This window comes from Camelina sativa, chromosome 13 (assembly GCF_030686135.1).
Source record: "Camelina sativa cultivar CO46 ecotype springtype chromosome 13, ASM3068613v1".
Taxonomy (NCBI): Eukaryota; Viridiplantae; Streptophyta; class Magnoliopsida; order Brassicales; family Brassicaceae; genus Camelina; species Camelina sativa.
In genome coordinates, this window is record NC_141892.1 from 6,437,848 (window position 1) to 6,452,193 (window position 14,346).

The 14,346-nt window shown below is 36.8% G+C and overlaps 3 protein-coding genes across 4 annotated transcripts; 2 read left to right on the top strand and 1 right to left on the bottom strand.

Moving 5' to 3' along the window:
• Nucleotides 1-5: 5 nt before the first annotated feature.
• Nucleotides 6-885, bottom strand: LOC147929248 (uncharacterized). Its single transcript, XM_087481545.1, has one exon. It carries the CDS (start codon nucleotides 726-728, stop codon nucleotides 174-176), a length of 555 nt encoding a protein of 184 aa, XP_087337671.1. The 5' UTR covers nucleotides 729-885; the 3' UTR covers nucleotides 6-173.
• Nucleotides 886-1,021: 136 nt separating this feature from the next.
• On the top strand, nucleotides 1,022-5,905 carry LOC104735652 (splicing factor U2AF-associated protein 2). 2 transcript variants are annotated; one of them, XM_087482121.1, is made up of 15 exons: nucleotides 1,022-1,271; nucleotides 1,976-2,083; nucleotides 2,405-2,539; nucleotides 2,645-2,707; nucleotides 2,797-3,142; nucleotides 3,250-3,382; nucleotides 3,819-3,911; nucleotides 3,993-4,031; nucleotides 4,120-4,206; nucleotides 4,318-4,420; nucleotides 4,569-4,649; nucleotides 5,001-5,077; nucleotides 5,162-5,242; nucleotides 5,354-5,445; nucleotides 5,547-5,905. In XM_087482121.1, exons 1-15 carry the CDS (start codon nucleotides 1,229-1,231, stop codon nucleotides 5,668-5,670), a joined length of 1,605 nt encoding a protein of 534 aa, XP_087338247.1. In that variant the 5' UTR covers nucleotides 1,022-1,228; the 3' UTR covers nucleotides 5,671-5,905. The 2 variants fall into 2 exon arrangements, with proteins under 2 accessions (XP_087338247.1, XP_087338246.1); XM_087482120.1 differs by lacking the exons at nucleotides 1,022-1,271; nucleotides 1,976-2,083; nucleotides 2,405-2,539; ... (1 more) ...; nucleotides 2,797-3,142; nucleotides 3,250-3,382 and adding an exon at nucleotides 3,574-3,739.
• Nucleotides 5,906-6,219: 314 nt separating this feature from the next.
• Nucleotides 6,220-12,636, top strand: LOC104735653 (sister chromatid cohesion 1 protein 4). Its single transcript, XM_010455483.3, has 16 exons — nucleotides 6,220-6,663; nucleotides 6,957-7,113; nucleotides 7,396-7,657; nucleotides 7,769-7,866; nucleotides 7,950-7,999; nucleotides 8,378-8,430; nucleotides 8,881-8,980; nucleotides 9,209-9,686; nucleotides 9,768-10,175; nucleotides 10,270-10,408; nucleotides 10,578-10,714; nucleotides 10,795-11,666; nucleotides 11,742-11,775; nucleotides 11,991-12,102; nucleotides 12,199-12,328; nucleotides 12,415-12,636. The coding sequence occupies exons 2-16, from the start codon at nucleotides 6,990-6,992 to the stop codon at nucleotides 12,511-12,513; spliced, it is 3,096 nt and encodes a 1,031-aa protein (XP_010453785.2). The 5' UTR covers nucleotides 6,220-6,663; nucleotides 6,957-6,989; the 3' UTR covers nucleotides 12,514-12,636.
• Nucleotides 12,637-14,346: the final 1,710 nt, after the last annotated feature.

Sequence of the window (14,346 nt, forward strand, 5' to 3'; positions counted from 1 at the left end):
GAAAATCATAGGAAAAGGCTTATATATTTATGTGATAGATCATTGACGAATTACATCAAACACTCAAACAAAAAAAAACAAATGAACAAATCACACCCACCGAAACAGATCAAAAACCAACATTTGATATTGATCTAACTCAACATTTCATACCACAAAAAAGACACTAGTCTTCAAACTTGGAACGGCCATGGCCAATCTTTAGGATTCTCCTCACTCTGAACCTTACCAGTTCTCTTCATCGCAATACCATCACTACCACCATCGACATAAGCATAGTACTTCAAGAAGAAAGCACAAACAAGAACGATCCAGTCAAGACAAAAGATGACAATACAAAGCCCACCACCGAGTTTCAAGATCACAGCAGCATCTTCCTCACGGACATAAGACTTGAGACTCCCGAGGAGCATTGACGTGTTGGTGAAGATGAGAACAGAGACAGAGCCTTGGAATATAGCTGTGAGCACAGTTGCCACCATGTGAGCAGCGTACCACCTGTTTCTCCCGCAAGAAGCGGCGGCGCAGCCTGAGACAGCGGCGGCGATTGTTACAGCGTGGAGGAGGATGAGTAGGAATCCGCAGACCGAAGGGATTAGACGGAGAGAGAGTGTGAGGAAGATGCAGCTTGAAGCGGCGCCGAGAAGGATGTAGTTTGAGAAAAGGAAGATCTTGTGAGTATGGTAATGAGATTCTTCTACTGGTAATGAAGAAGAAATCAAACCCATGATTTGGTTTTTTTTGAGACTTTTCCGGTTTGGGTTTTTGGAAAGTTTAGATTTTGAGAAATGGGTTTCGTTTTTTCCGATGATATAAAGAAGATGAAGAGTGTGAATTGTGGATTTGAGAACGAGTTTGCTTATGTACAAGTAGTTTCTAAATATGACCGTTGTCGGATCTGGAAGACTGAAACGGCTGTTTTGGTGTAACGGCTAGTTTGATTTTTAATAAAGAAGGTGGGCCCAATGATGTGTCAAAAGATAATAATAATAAATAATAAGATGGGCCTAATGGGCCGTGTATTGGTTTATGTTTATCCGAGATAAGGATGAGATTTTATCTCTGCATCCAAACAAGGTCGGTCTTCTACCGTCTTCATAGTTTCGTCCTCCTGCTTTCGCTTTTGTTGGGAGTTTTTTTCGTCGTCTCTCGAAAGCGTCACTCTTTTTGTTTTTGGTTTGTTCGTTAACAGTATTATTCGTGATCTTCCGAGGTTAACGAGGGAAAAATGTCCGATTCTGGTAATCTACAGCTTCCACCATCATCGACAGGTGAAAGAAACCCTCTTCTTTCGCTTATTCATACTTAGTTTCTTCTCTGGTTTTACCCCGACGCCTGTGTTTTTTTTAAGTAGCGGGTTTCGAATTTGTTTATTGTGTGTGTGTGAGAGAGAGAGAGAGAGAGAGAGAGAGAGAGAGAGAGAGAGAGAGAGAGAGAGAGAGAGAGAGAGAGAGAGAGAGAGTTCCAAGGGTTTTGAGGAGATTTGATCAGAGATGAAAATTTGGGAGATTTGTGTTCGTTTAACTCAGAATAATTTTGGAATTTTTTTTGGTCAAGGGTATAAGGAGCTGAGAAAAAACATATGTTCTAGATAATGGGTATCACATAGGTCAATCAAACAAGTTACACATAGGTCGTGTAATCCAGGTTATGAGTTTAAAGACTAGTCACATGAACAAGGATGTCTTTCTCATCTTTGTTTTGGTGTTTCACTGTGAATAACTCGGTTTAAATAATCATTGGAGATGTAATGTGTTCTCTATTATGGCATAGATGATCTCAATGTGTGGTATGAGATTTTTCTCAGTGTGGTGGGTATCTGGGGGATTTATTAAGGAATTGTTTGTAACATGTGTAATGGTCAAGTCAGTCTATGCCTTTAGTTTTGTGGCAATAGCTAGCTACATCTAAACAATCTTCTCTTGTTAGGGCTATGGTGTACTCATCTTGATAACCTGTGTTTTCTTAATTCTAGGGGCAGGAGTTGTTGATGGGCTTACACCTGCAGCTACTGATGTTGGTTGGTACATTCTTGGTGAAAACCAGGAGAACCTGGGTCCATATACCTTCTCTGAGCTATGTGGTAAGTCTTTCATGTTAATAGATTCCTTGTTGTACTAAGGTTTATATGACATCTAGGCCGTCCGTAAATGATTATGTGAAACGAAGAGCTGGGTTAGAGACAAATTGGATCTATAGGTGTTTTCTTATCATTGTACTAGATGTCTAGCTATGTTGACATTACTAGTATGTACTATAAAATCAAATATGAGATTTTTTTTTCTCAAATTTCGACTCAACAAGTAATTGATAAGCTTGGTTTCAAGATTGTTGTCCAACCTGTGTCTCTTTCTGTAACCGGCTATTAAGCGCTGTACTTTACTTTTTTGTTTTGACTGGACAGACCATTTCAGGAACGGTTACCTATTAGCAACTACCCTCGTTTGGGCTGACGGAAGAAGTGAATGGCAACCACTTTCTTCCATCCCCGAGTTAATCTCAAGGATTTCTGGAGCTGAGGTTGGCTATGCAGCTCTAGGTAGGATCCTTTTCACTACTGCTAGATAATTGGATTCTTGATATTTTCTTCTAGTGTAGATTTGTTTCCTAGATCAATGGCACTTACTATCTCCTATCTAACTAGGTGCATCTGGGTTGATAAATGGATCTAATGCTGGAACCAAGCAAAAGAAGCAAGACACTTCTGGTCAGTTATTTAGACAGAAAATGTTTTTTTTTTGATGTTATAATTTGCAAGGTGAGGATGACGCTTACCACAGTATGTTGTTTCTGCAGCCTTTACTAGTACCGAGGATGAATTTGAGAAATGGCAGAGAGAGATTAAAGAAGCAGAAGCGGAGGCTGAAAGGTTGAAAAATGGTTCTGTCTCTGGTACTGAGCTTGTTGAAGATGATCATGAAAGCGCTTCTTCACCACCAGAGGGCGAAGATGAGTTCACAGATGATGATGGAACGATATATAAATGGGACAAAGCTCGTAGAGTATGGGTTCCTCAGGTAAGGCTTTATTTTCTCAACCGAATCAATCATTCTTTCCTTGTTTCTACTATTTTAGTGGGAGTTCAGGTGAATTCAGATTATCTACCTGGACTTCTAAGTCATGAGTGGAATCATTTACATTTGTCATCTTGCTTGCTGGCTCATGGCCTTACCTTATTATGATTGTCTCCCATATTTTTATTTGCATTTGTAAAGATTGAATATCAGGAAACCTAATAAGCCTACTCAGTTTATTATCTAAGAAGGATGACTCTGAGGATGACGTGGCGGCTGGTAAGACAGAAGAAGATGGCTCTGATGAAACTGCTGAAATAAACAGTAACGGCAAGAGAAAGCTACCAGAGCCAGAAACTGAAAAGAAGGTTTTTGTTCTTGTCTTTTGTCTTCATTTCGGTTTAGTAAATCATCATTTCTCTTTCTTGAGGTTATGCATGTTACTTCACGTTTTGTTCTCTCTCTTGAGGTCATGCATGTTACTTCACGTTTTTTTGGCCAAATCATGTTTGTTCTCACTTGGATATACCTTAAGTACTGGCTTTTTTGATTGAAGAGTAATGAATTTTCTTTAGCTGCTGAATTGTTAAACTACCTTTTCACCGATATGCACATCGTAAAGGGGAAAGAAAGACCAAATTATTCCTAGACATCATACTTATATTAGGACTAGCAGACTGCTTTTACCATCGTTTTTGTGTTTAGTAATAATGGTTGTTTGTATTGTATGTATCAAAGAAAATAGTGTTGCATTTCCTCATGAAAATTTTCGCAAGCGTTTCTAAGTGTCAAATTCATTTTCAGGAACCAAACAAGCCTCCAGATTCGTGGTTTGAACTAAAAGTCAACCCACATATTTATGTTACTGGGTTGCCCGATGATGTCACCCTCGAGGAAGTAAGTTGTGGTCATACTTTTTCTACCATTATGAATATCTTAAGATTTAATATAGACTGATAGTAGGGATTTTAATTACAGGTAGCTGAAGTTTTTTCTAAATGCGGCATAATTAAGGAGGTAAATCTCACTATCTTGTGATTCCTTCTTTGTTTTTTGAAATTTGTGTAAGTTTCTTCTAACAATGTGGATCTGATAAACATTGCAGGATGACACTAGTAAGCCTCGGATAAAGCTTTACAGTGACAAGGGGACAGGAAAATTAAAAGGCGATGCTCTTATTACCTATATGAAGGTACTGAAAATACTTGGAAATTTTCCGTCATGGGATGTACATATAAGATTATAATTCTTAAATGATGTCTATGTTTTCTCTTCATGTGTATTTGTTTTTTGTTTTTGTTAGGAGCCATCAGTGGATCTTGCAATTAAAATCTTAGATGGGGCTCCGTTACGTCCTGCTGACAAGCTCCTCATGTCAGTTTCTCGAGCCAAGTTTGAGCAGAAAGGTGAATACTGTTGCACATTTGTTCTATAACATCTTACTCCTTTACGGGTTATGTAGAACATCCCATCCTTGGCTTTGGTTTGGATAATATTTTGCTTATGGTTCTCAATAGCGTTTACTTTTTTCTTTTTCTTTTTTTTTTCACTCAGGGGAGAGATTTATAACTAAGCAAACCGACAACAAGAAGAAAAAGAAGCTTAAAAAGGTGGAGCAAAAGTTGCTTGGATGGGGTAAGTTTTCGCTTTTGTGTACTAGAAACTTACCTTTATCTCTAGAAAGACACATAATAGAGAAAGATGCAAGGAGATGCTAGAGATTCATTTCCGTACGACCATAGGAAATTTTATTGTTAAAGTTATAATTACTTTTAGTAGGGAAAGATGTCTCTATGCTTTACCAGATTCTTTGTGGAATTCTCTACACTTAACCAGTACAAGACTATAATAACCTTAAACCTAATCAATTTTGGAAGGAAACCTTTCAATGACTTATCAAGAAAAAAGTTTATTAACCCGATATAGGGGCTACAGAGAAATCTTTCTTTTTTCATCTTTCTGATAACTTGTGATATCTGAACGTAGGTGGTACAGATGATGCTAAGGTCTCAATACCAGCAACGGTTGTTCTGCGCTTCATGTTCAGTCCAGCTGAGTTGAGGGTAAGGTCTTGTCCAATAGTTAGTATGGGAATGTTAACGTTTTTTAAGAGTAGCTGATAGGTTGCACATTTACTCTGTTTGCAGGCTGATGAGGGTCTGGTTACTGAGTTGGAGGAAGACGTGAAAGAGGAGAGTTTGAAGCATGGACCGTTTGACTCAGTGAAGGTAAAATGATGTGTCACTTGATCTCTTAAGCTTGTGGTTGTGCTGCATATTTAGCTTTGTTGAACGTTGAGATTATTATTGGAGTATCAATCTAAATCTCTTCTTTTACAGGTATGTGAGCATCATCCACAGGGTGTTGTTCTAATAAGATTCAAGGATCGGGTAGATGCACAGAAATGTATAGAAGCAATGCAGGGTCGATGGTACAAACTCTCCTGAATCATTTCCGCCTAAGTGCCATTAAAGGTTCGGTCTTGGGTCTGATTCGTTGCTTACATGTAGTTCTGTTTCTGTATGAATGCAGGTATGCAAAGAGACAGATACATGCGAGCCTCGATGATGGATCAGTGAACCACGCTACAGTTAGGGATTTTGATTTGGAAGCCGAGCGGTTAGATCAGTTTGCAGCTGATCTCGAAGCTGAGTAAAAACAAAAAAGCACAATGATCTGAAAAAGCCTGGAAGATTTAGATGACAAGTAAATCAGTAGGCACAGGACGCATCGAATCAGACAAAGGCAAAAAAACCAGAGAATCGTTTTTAATCTACTAGTAGAATTATTTTACCTGTAGTAGTAGAATCAACGAATAAGACTGCGCTTGCTCTCATTGACTTAAAATCTTTACTACTAAAGAAATTTTTAAAAATCAGGATTTAAAATCATGGTTTTTTTGTGGATCGTGATACTTGGAAAGAAATATTAATCATATTTGCCGAAGTGTTAGATTAAGTAATTTATCACGAAACTTACCTTAATGTCCAGTATTATACTTGGGGCCTAAATCTCATAAATTATACAGCAGAATGTTGTATGAGTCAGATCTCTAATAAAAGAAATTTTGTGTTTTTTTTCATGAAAAAAGGTCGAATTTTTTGGTGCTTTTCAGATTTCCCGCAATGAGGCAAAAGAAGCCGCCGAGTTGAAATGTTTTGAAAAAATGGAAATAAATTTCAACTAAATTTGATGATTATTGAATGAAGTTAGAAAAATACTGTTTAGGACAAGTTGACAAAAACAACAAAAGTGTTGGAAAAAAATGATCTAAATCTAAAGCTATGCGGGACCCGCTCATTATTTAGCCAATAGGAACACGACGTATGTCACGAAACATGTGTTCCTTTGCCGCACCAAATCCCTCACTTAATCAAAAAAAAAAAATTATAATCGAACCAAAGATCCAAATTTCGAAACTTTTTTATTTTTCCTCTTTGCATTTTGCAAATTCAACAAAATTTTTTTTAACTGTTTTCTCACGTTTCCTGAGGCGTAGTTCGCTGTTGTGTCTGATCTTCAAGAAGAAAAAAGAGTTTTTGTCTTAAAGATTCTGCTTTTCCCCAATTTGGGTGTTTTTTTCGAATTAGGGTTTCAGCCAGGACTCTGTTCAAATCGAGCTGTTTGTTCGTGTTTGGTGAATTCTTCGGTAATTGATCTACCTTTTGGTCTCAATTCTACTTACGAAGCTCGCCAAGTAGTCTAGGGTCTTTGCTCAGTGGCAATTGCGAGACTTTGTTGTCGGTTTTGAGCTAAATTTGGATTCTGTTGTCGGAATTTGGAAACTTTTTGACTTTTATCTTTGGGTTTGAAGATTTTGGTTCGTATGTTACTGAATTGGAAAGGGGTTTAGCTGTCTGATCAGTATTTGAAGCTCAATTTCTTACGGTGAAATTCTAACAAAGTTGGTTCCTTTTTCTTTTTCTTCGTTGAAATTTTTAGGGTTTTTTTTGGTTTGGGTCTAGAGGACGAGGAATGTTTTACTCGCAGTTTATATTAGCTAAGAAAGGACCACTTGGGACAATATGGATTGCGGCCCATTTGGAGAGGAAGCTTCGAAAGAATCAGGTGGCTGATACTGATATCGGAGTCTCCGTTGGTGAGTATTTTAGCTGCTTTTGCTTTTCATGTTCAGTCTCTGATTCAGTTCTCCCCAGTAATTTAGACCAGATTAGGGTTTTAGCTGAAGCTAAATTTTATTCCTTTTAAGGTTTTCTCAGTTTATACTTTTGTTTCTCTAGTGGTCATGAGAGTTGTTATATTCTCATGGTCTACTGTGTCGATATTGAAGTACTGAATCACTAGTTCTAGTTTGTTGCAACAAATTGTTTTTGTTTCTATTTAAATATTTCCTAATATAACTAAATTCTTTTCTGAGCAGATTCAATTCTCTTTCCGGAAGCTCCAATTGCGTTGCGATTGTCTAGTCATCTTCTGCTTGGTGTTGTGCGTATATATTCAAGAAAGGTGAATTACCTCTTCGATGATTGCAGTGAGGCGTTGCTTAAGGTAAAGCAAGCTTTTCGCTCTGCTGCAGTTGACCTACCCCCAGAAGAATCCACAGCGCCATATCACTCGATTACGTTGCCTGAGACATTTGATCTTGATGACTTTGAGCTTCCAGACAATGAGATCTTTCAGGGGTTGGTTTCTTGATGTTTTAACGTTCACACTCGTATTCTACTCTTAAGCCATAATGCATAATTATTTTTCAGAAGTTTTATTTAGTTGTTACTCGTTTCCCTGTCTAGCAGTAATTACGTTGATCATCATGTTAGTACAAGAGAGCAGATCACCCTTCAGGATACCATGGATGGTGTTGTATACTCAACGTCACAATTTGGATTAGATGGTCAGTGGTTGTTTCTTGCTACTTCCTTTAGTTTGTAGATAGTTGTGCCTTAATAAGCAAACTCATTTTTATTCCTTTTCCAGAGCGATTTGGTGATGGCGATACTTCTCAAGCTGCTTTGGATCTTGACGAGGTACTTTCGTGTTTATAAAACAGAAAATTTCTTCTTTGTTCAAGTCATTTTGGAACAAGAAATAGGACAACTCTATAGAAAGATGAATATAAAGATGTTATCTGTAGATTTCATTTGCTTCTAGATTTTGGGTTCTTTCTCTCTCCTAGGATGGTTTGGGTAGATGCAGCAGCTGGAAGCTCTGATTGGCATCCAGCTGTGGAGTCATGAACCGTGAAAAGCTTGTAATCTGAAGTGTCAGGTTGCAGTCATGTTGTAGGTTCAGGATGATTTTGATGTTTTCTTTTCCTAGTTAAGCTTTGCATATTTAAATTCAGAGCGTCTCTCCTATAATCTAATTTTGGATGTGATCTTTTATATAACTCTATTGTTGTGCAGGCAGTATTCCAGGATAAGGATGTTGTTGGATCCGACGATGAGGGAGTTCCAGGGTCAGTTTTTCTTTTAATTGTCTATGCTCTATTCTTCGTTGCTTAATTGCATTTTTGCTTCCCTATGGTTTCTCTCAAATCAATTAGTATCTCTGCACAATGAGCCATATGATCTTTAGCTGTTCATACCTTTTCTATTTTTACATACACTACGAATTGTTATCATAAATTTTAAATGTTCACGTGAGGGAAGAACTCGAGTTGACTGAATGATAAATTTCCTTCCGTTTTGGTATTTGAATGTGTGTTCTCAATCTCTGTAACCATGCTTTTTAAGTTCCATGACATCCATACCTTGATTTTGTGTTTGTTCTGTAAGTAGATAGTGAATTAGAACTGCAATTCTGTGAGTCTTATCCTTCTTAGATATGGTCTTTTGGTGTATAATTTGGATGTGCAAGTTACCAGTTAAAAGTTTTCTTATGGAATATATTCTATATTTGTTGATAGTAATGATCACAATGCCTATCTGGATGCGGCAACACCCGGGACAAAAGATGCGATGGAAGGAGTTTCTGAAGCCATGCCCAGGGATTTCAATGAAGAGCAGGTGCGTACCATCAGAGACATAATTCTCGAGGGGCATACATATAGTTTGCTGAAGAATTGTCACCTGACTCATAGTGCTTACTTCAATATATTTTCCTGTGGCTGAATGTACTTTGCAATTGAAAAACTCCAAATTTCTAGTTTTTATTTCCACAGACTTATTGGTTTAGTTTTCTGGTAAGAGTTGTTATTATTATCGTTGTTTCATATGAATATCTCTTTCTGATAGATTGAAGATCTTGCTATGAATAATGAGTTCATCGAAGATGCTCAAGCTCCTCAAACTCCTGGATTAGTTGAGGTACCAAACTCGTCTAGTGTCAGAGAGCAGCTGGCATGCGATGATCACATGGAGGTAGAGGATCTGAATGCAGAAGAAGGTAGGAAGGCCTCTGGGGAGCTGGATGCTAATGAGATGCATAAACGTGGGGAAGACCTGTCTGCTGAAGATAATGCCCCAGAATCAGCAGTTACCCCTGTGGAGGTAGAGAAGTCACAGATAGATGAAAATGTCAACACACAAAATGAGCCAGAGGAGGAAAGGGCAGAGCATGTACATGTTACATCTCCATGCTGTTCTCACATCACCACCGAGATGGAGGCTCCTGATCAAGTAATGACTGAGGCAGCAACCAATGATAATGATGTTGTAACTGATACGTCCAATGCTGTTCATCTACTTGAGTCCCCTGCAGAAGAGAACCGAGGTTTGTTGGCCACTATATTGCAAACCTAATGCGACGTCTTAGTGCCTGCCTTATTCTTATAATTTTTATTGTTTCTGCCAGATCATTTTGCCATTGTCACTGAGGTAAATCAGGAAACAGATTCTAGTTTACAAGGAGATTTGCCACCAGATGAGCAGCTGAATAATGCGAATGCAACTGATGAACAGTTAGGAAGTTTGACGGGATTTACTGATTCTGATTTGCCTGCACCTGAGAAGGTATTAGCTGCACCTAACAGACAGGGGGATGGAAATGATTTCATGGTTGAATCTACGCCAGATAAAGAAGATCCTGGCACATGTAATGATGATGCGGGAAATAATAACATTACTGGGAAGAAACGCACTTTTACTGAGAGCACACTAACTGCAGAAAGTTTGAACTCTGTTGAGTCAGTTGGACTGATTCAGTCAAAGAGAACTGCAGATTCTGTCCCTGATGACGATGATTTGTTGTCTTCTATCTTAGGTATCAGTTTATTTTGGTTCCATTGCCTGTTCTTTTTATCCATTTTATTGCTCTTTGAGCTAGCTTTATGGATCAATTACTTTTTTTTTTCCAGTTGGAAAATCATCCTTTCTGAAAATGAGGCCTACTCCTGTGCTTGAAGCAGTATCTACAAAACGGTTACGATCTGCTCTCCGCTCTACTACCACAAAGAGGAAGGTTCTAATGGATGACCCTATGGTCTTGCATGGCGAGTATGTTTATCTATATCTGATTTTCTTATACCTTGTTTTATTTCATTGCTCCAAGTGCACCTTTCATAGAAGTTCTTGGTTTACCTAGGACAAGGATCGAAATATTTTTCTTTACCTTTATCTCAGTTTATATTTGTTTTCTTCTGATGTTGCCTACTTTTCTATGTAGCATCATACGTCAACAACTGACAAACACTGAAGATATACGCCGTGTGCGAAAGAAGGCACCTTGCACCATTCCTGAAATCGTAATGCTTCAAAGGCAGGCTTTGGAGGATGGACTCTTGAAGGAGCCAATATTCACTGGTAAGGTCATGACGCTAAAATGTTGTCAATGGTTCTTGTTAACTGCAGTTACACAGATACTATGTTTCAATGATTTTTAGGTATGTCAGTGGAATTAGTATCTCTGCACAATGAGCCGTATGATCTAAGAGGAATCATGATAATTGAGAATGAGGACCGTCATACTTCTGTTGGAGTGGTGGAAGATAATGAATGTTCTGTTACGGCCGTGGAAGAAAATAAAAGGGAAGAAAGCTCTGCTCCTCAAGCTCACCCAAATGATTCCGAGGACCAACCTGGTAAGGCTGATACTCACCCACAGGAGGAGCAAATCATAAACCAACAGGAAGAGATGAAGGATGATAATGAGCTTGCTGAAAAAATATCTGACTTGGAAGTTTTGAAGGACGGCAATGGAGCTGCTGATGAATTAAATCTTGTAGTGAATGATGACGTCATTCAAATGCCATCTGAGGAAAAACGCGACCGTGTAGAGGATTTAGAGGTCGAAGGATCCCATGAAAACCATGATGGAGAAGGCGGGCAAGATGTTTGTGCGGATCTTAATGCAAAAAGTTGCACTGAGGTTATTGAAATTGCTGAAGGAGATGTAGATAGCAACCCTATTTTCAATGAGACGGACTTGAAAATTGAAGATGAAGTTCCACATGAAGATAAGAAAACGGATGCATCAGTTGAAGCTTGTGAGATTGGGATAGATGATCAGACTCTATGCGATAACACAGTTGGCTCTACGGAAACTGGATGCGTAGAAGCTGGTGATTTGAGTAATATGGCTTTGGAAAATTGCAATGAACCTATTGTGGAAGCGACTAATGATGGGGTGAATCCAGAGATAGAGTCTTATAACAATTTTGAACCACATAATGAGATGTCTAATGAGGAGGCTTATATGCAAAGTGCACTAGATGGAGAACCTACTTCTCGTGATGGTCTCATGGGAGACAATGATGTAAGTTTCTTAGTGGCTTCATATCATCATTCAAGTAAGACATGCCTCTGACTCTCTTGTATTCTTATGGTGTAGGAAATGGATACCATGGAAGTTCCACATGACACAGGTTCTAAGCATTTTTTTTAATTTCAATTATAATTTATGCAAATGGTCTGTATCCTCTCCGTCTAATCAATGGGATATTAAAACTCTGGTCATCATACCCTGGTTTATAGACTAAACAAGCTTAAACTCTTGAGCATGATTTTAATACAAGATACTGGTATTCCCATGATTTTTCAGTGGTTCTGCCTATTAATCTCTTGCATTCTGTCTCGTCAGGTTTTTTAAACGTGGATGATGATGAAGTAGATGAAGATCATGAGGGCGATGACGAACAATATGGTGACCAAACTTGTCTTCTAGAAAACAGTGGATGGTCTTCTCGTACTAGGTCTGTACAGTTAACTTCTGCAGATTTTAGCTTCTATCATGTGAAACACGTGATGGGCTTGAATTTATGAATGATTCTGACTCTCTTTACTTATAGGGCTGTGGCAAAGTATCTCCAGACGTTATTTGATAAAGAAGCTGAGAATGGGAAGAATGTTCTTGTGGCAGACAAACTTTTAGCTGGGAAAACCCGTAAAGAAGCATCGAGAATGTTTTTCGAAACCCTGGTATGTTGTCCAGAACACAACCCTAAACAACAAGAAAGAAGCTCTGATCTTGAATCTGTCTTAATTGTTTTGCCAAATTTTTGCAGGTTCTTAAAACAAGAGATTACATCCAAGTTGAACAAACTAAGCCCTACGAAAGCATCATCATCAAACCGCGACCAAAACTCACCAAATCCATCTTCTAGATGGAGAAGGATCAGTCTTATAGTTGCAGATAGGTAGTTTGGTCCAATCCGAAAATATCATCCGAAATGATTCTACTTCTCTAAAGTTAATACACTTCCCCTTTAAAGGCAATGTAGTAGTAATAGTATCAATGGTCTTGTAGGCCATCCAAGTAGCTGGAGGTTGGTGTTTGTCATTATTTTACCTTTATATATATAAGGAGTTGTTGTATGTGTATATATTGGTGTAACCATGATCACCAGTTTAAATTTGAGAGATGCTAATTTTATGTTCCCTATGGATAACCGAAGTTCTCCGGTTTGTGATATTAAACTTGAGAATGCTGAGGAAACATTTTATTTAATAATGACTACTTTCCATATAAGGTAAAAAATCTATGTTTGTTGTTCCCTTATTTGTTCTGCAGTAACTAGTGTATATATAGGAGGTTTATATGATCCCATTATATGATGATAAAAATACCCCAAAATCGAAATACACAGTTAGTCTCACTTCATAAATAGTGTATCTCGTTTATTTTGTTAAAATTTCTTTGTTTAGAAATACACAGTTAATCGAAATACACGGTCTACCGCGGGACTATATTTTTTGTTTAGAAATGCAAAATAAAATTTCTTTATTATATTAACTATATATGTATATAATATATTTTGTATCTTTTAATCTACGATAGTTTTACATCAATACATTATTTTCATTGTCTACATGTAGTGGTCTATAATTTCCATTGTCTATATGCAATGGTTTATCCATATATACATTTTTTATAACAATTTGTGACAGTTCGGGCCCCACGGAACTATTTTTGTTAATAAAATCTCTCTTACTAATTAGTTATGCTGATTTGGAGAAGGTAAACTCTCTTCCTAAGTTATACTAATTTGGAGAAGTAATTTTTTTTTAAACCATTTGTGTCAGTTCAGGCCCCAAATTTTATAAAAAATTAAAGTTATTATCAACAGTTTAATCACTTGACTTTCAAACACATGAAAATAAGTTATTATCAACAGTTTTTTTAGAGAATGAATTAATTAAATATAAAATATTTAATGTTAATGGGTGTTGGTCCGATACTTTTGGAAATTTGAATAGGAGAAAATCTTCTTAAGTTAGATTCCAAATTTGATAGTATTTAAAATAAAAAATGATTGTAAAATTAATGTTAATGGCATGATTGTAAATAAGTTCCAACTTCAGGATTTATTTCATAAATGTCTCAATGTATATATTGATAATGTATCTATATTAACATTTTTGAAGTACATTTTGTGTTATGCCCTTTTAGTTTTGTTTATTTAAAAAGTTATTTACAACATTAACCCCTAAAAAATTTCTATAACTAACATTACTCAAGATTTTGTTTCCTAAATATTTTACATTTTCCATTCCAACTAAAAAATAACATTAATCAATATGGAAATAGAAACTATCATACATTTAACCACACATTCTGTTGTGTTTTGAAAATATCTGAAGCATTCGCAAACAAAGAAAACAACAACTTGATTCCCATTTTGTTTTCTAAAATCTGTGAGCTTTGATTCTTAACGTAAGAAAAACTTCGATTGACATTTATTTAAATATCATAATTAACATATATAAACTTAATAAAAAATAATTATTATGAATATGTAAAATTAAAAAAGTCTAAAATACTATATAATGTGGTTATATAGTAGATGAGTTATAAAGAGGACATGTTGGAATTAATAAAATATTATTAGATTTGTGTTAACACGGGTTAAATCCTCACTTAATTATTTATCAATACTACTAATATTAGAATATTTGACATAAAATCAAGTTGATTTAACTAATATTGTATAAAATAA

Excerpts from the sequence above, each read along its gene's own strand:
- LOC104735652 (XM_087482121.1), top strand. The coding sequence starts at position 1,229 with ATGTCCGATTCTGGTAATCTACAGCTTCCACCATCATCGACAG. Across the intron at positions 3,912-3,992 it reads ATGATGTCACCCTCGAGGAA|GTAGCTGAAGTTTTTTCTAA; the intron begins GTAAGTTGTGGT and ends TTTTAATTACAG. Across the intron at positions 5,243-5,353 it reads GACCGTTTGACTCAGTGAAG|GTATGTGAGCATCATCCACA; the intron begins GTAAAATGATGT and ends CTTCTTTTACAG.
- LOC147929248 (XM_087481545.1), bottom strand. The coding sequence starts at position 728 with ATGGGTTTGATTTCTTCTTCATTACCAGTAGAAGAATCTCATTACCAT.
- LOC104735653 (XM_010455483.3), top strand. The coding sequence starts at position 6,990 with ATGTTTTACTCGCAGTTTATATTAGCTAAGAAAGGACCACTTGGGACA. Across the intron at positions 7,114-7,395 it reads TGATATCGGAGTCTCCGTTG|ATTCAATTCTCTTTCCGGAA; the intron begins GTGAGTATTTTA and ends TTTTCTGAGCAG. Across the intron at positions 10,715-10,794 it reads GAAGGAGCCAATATTCACTG|GTATGTCAGTGGAATTAGTA; the intron begins GTAAGGTCATGA and ends AATGATTTTTAG.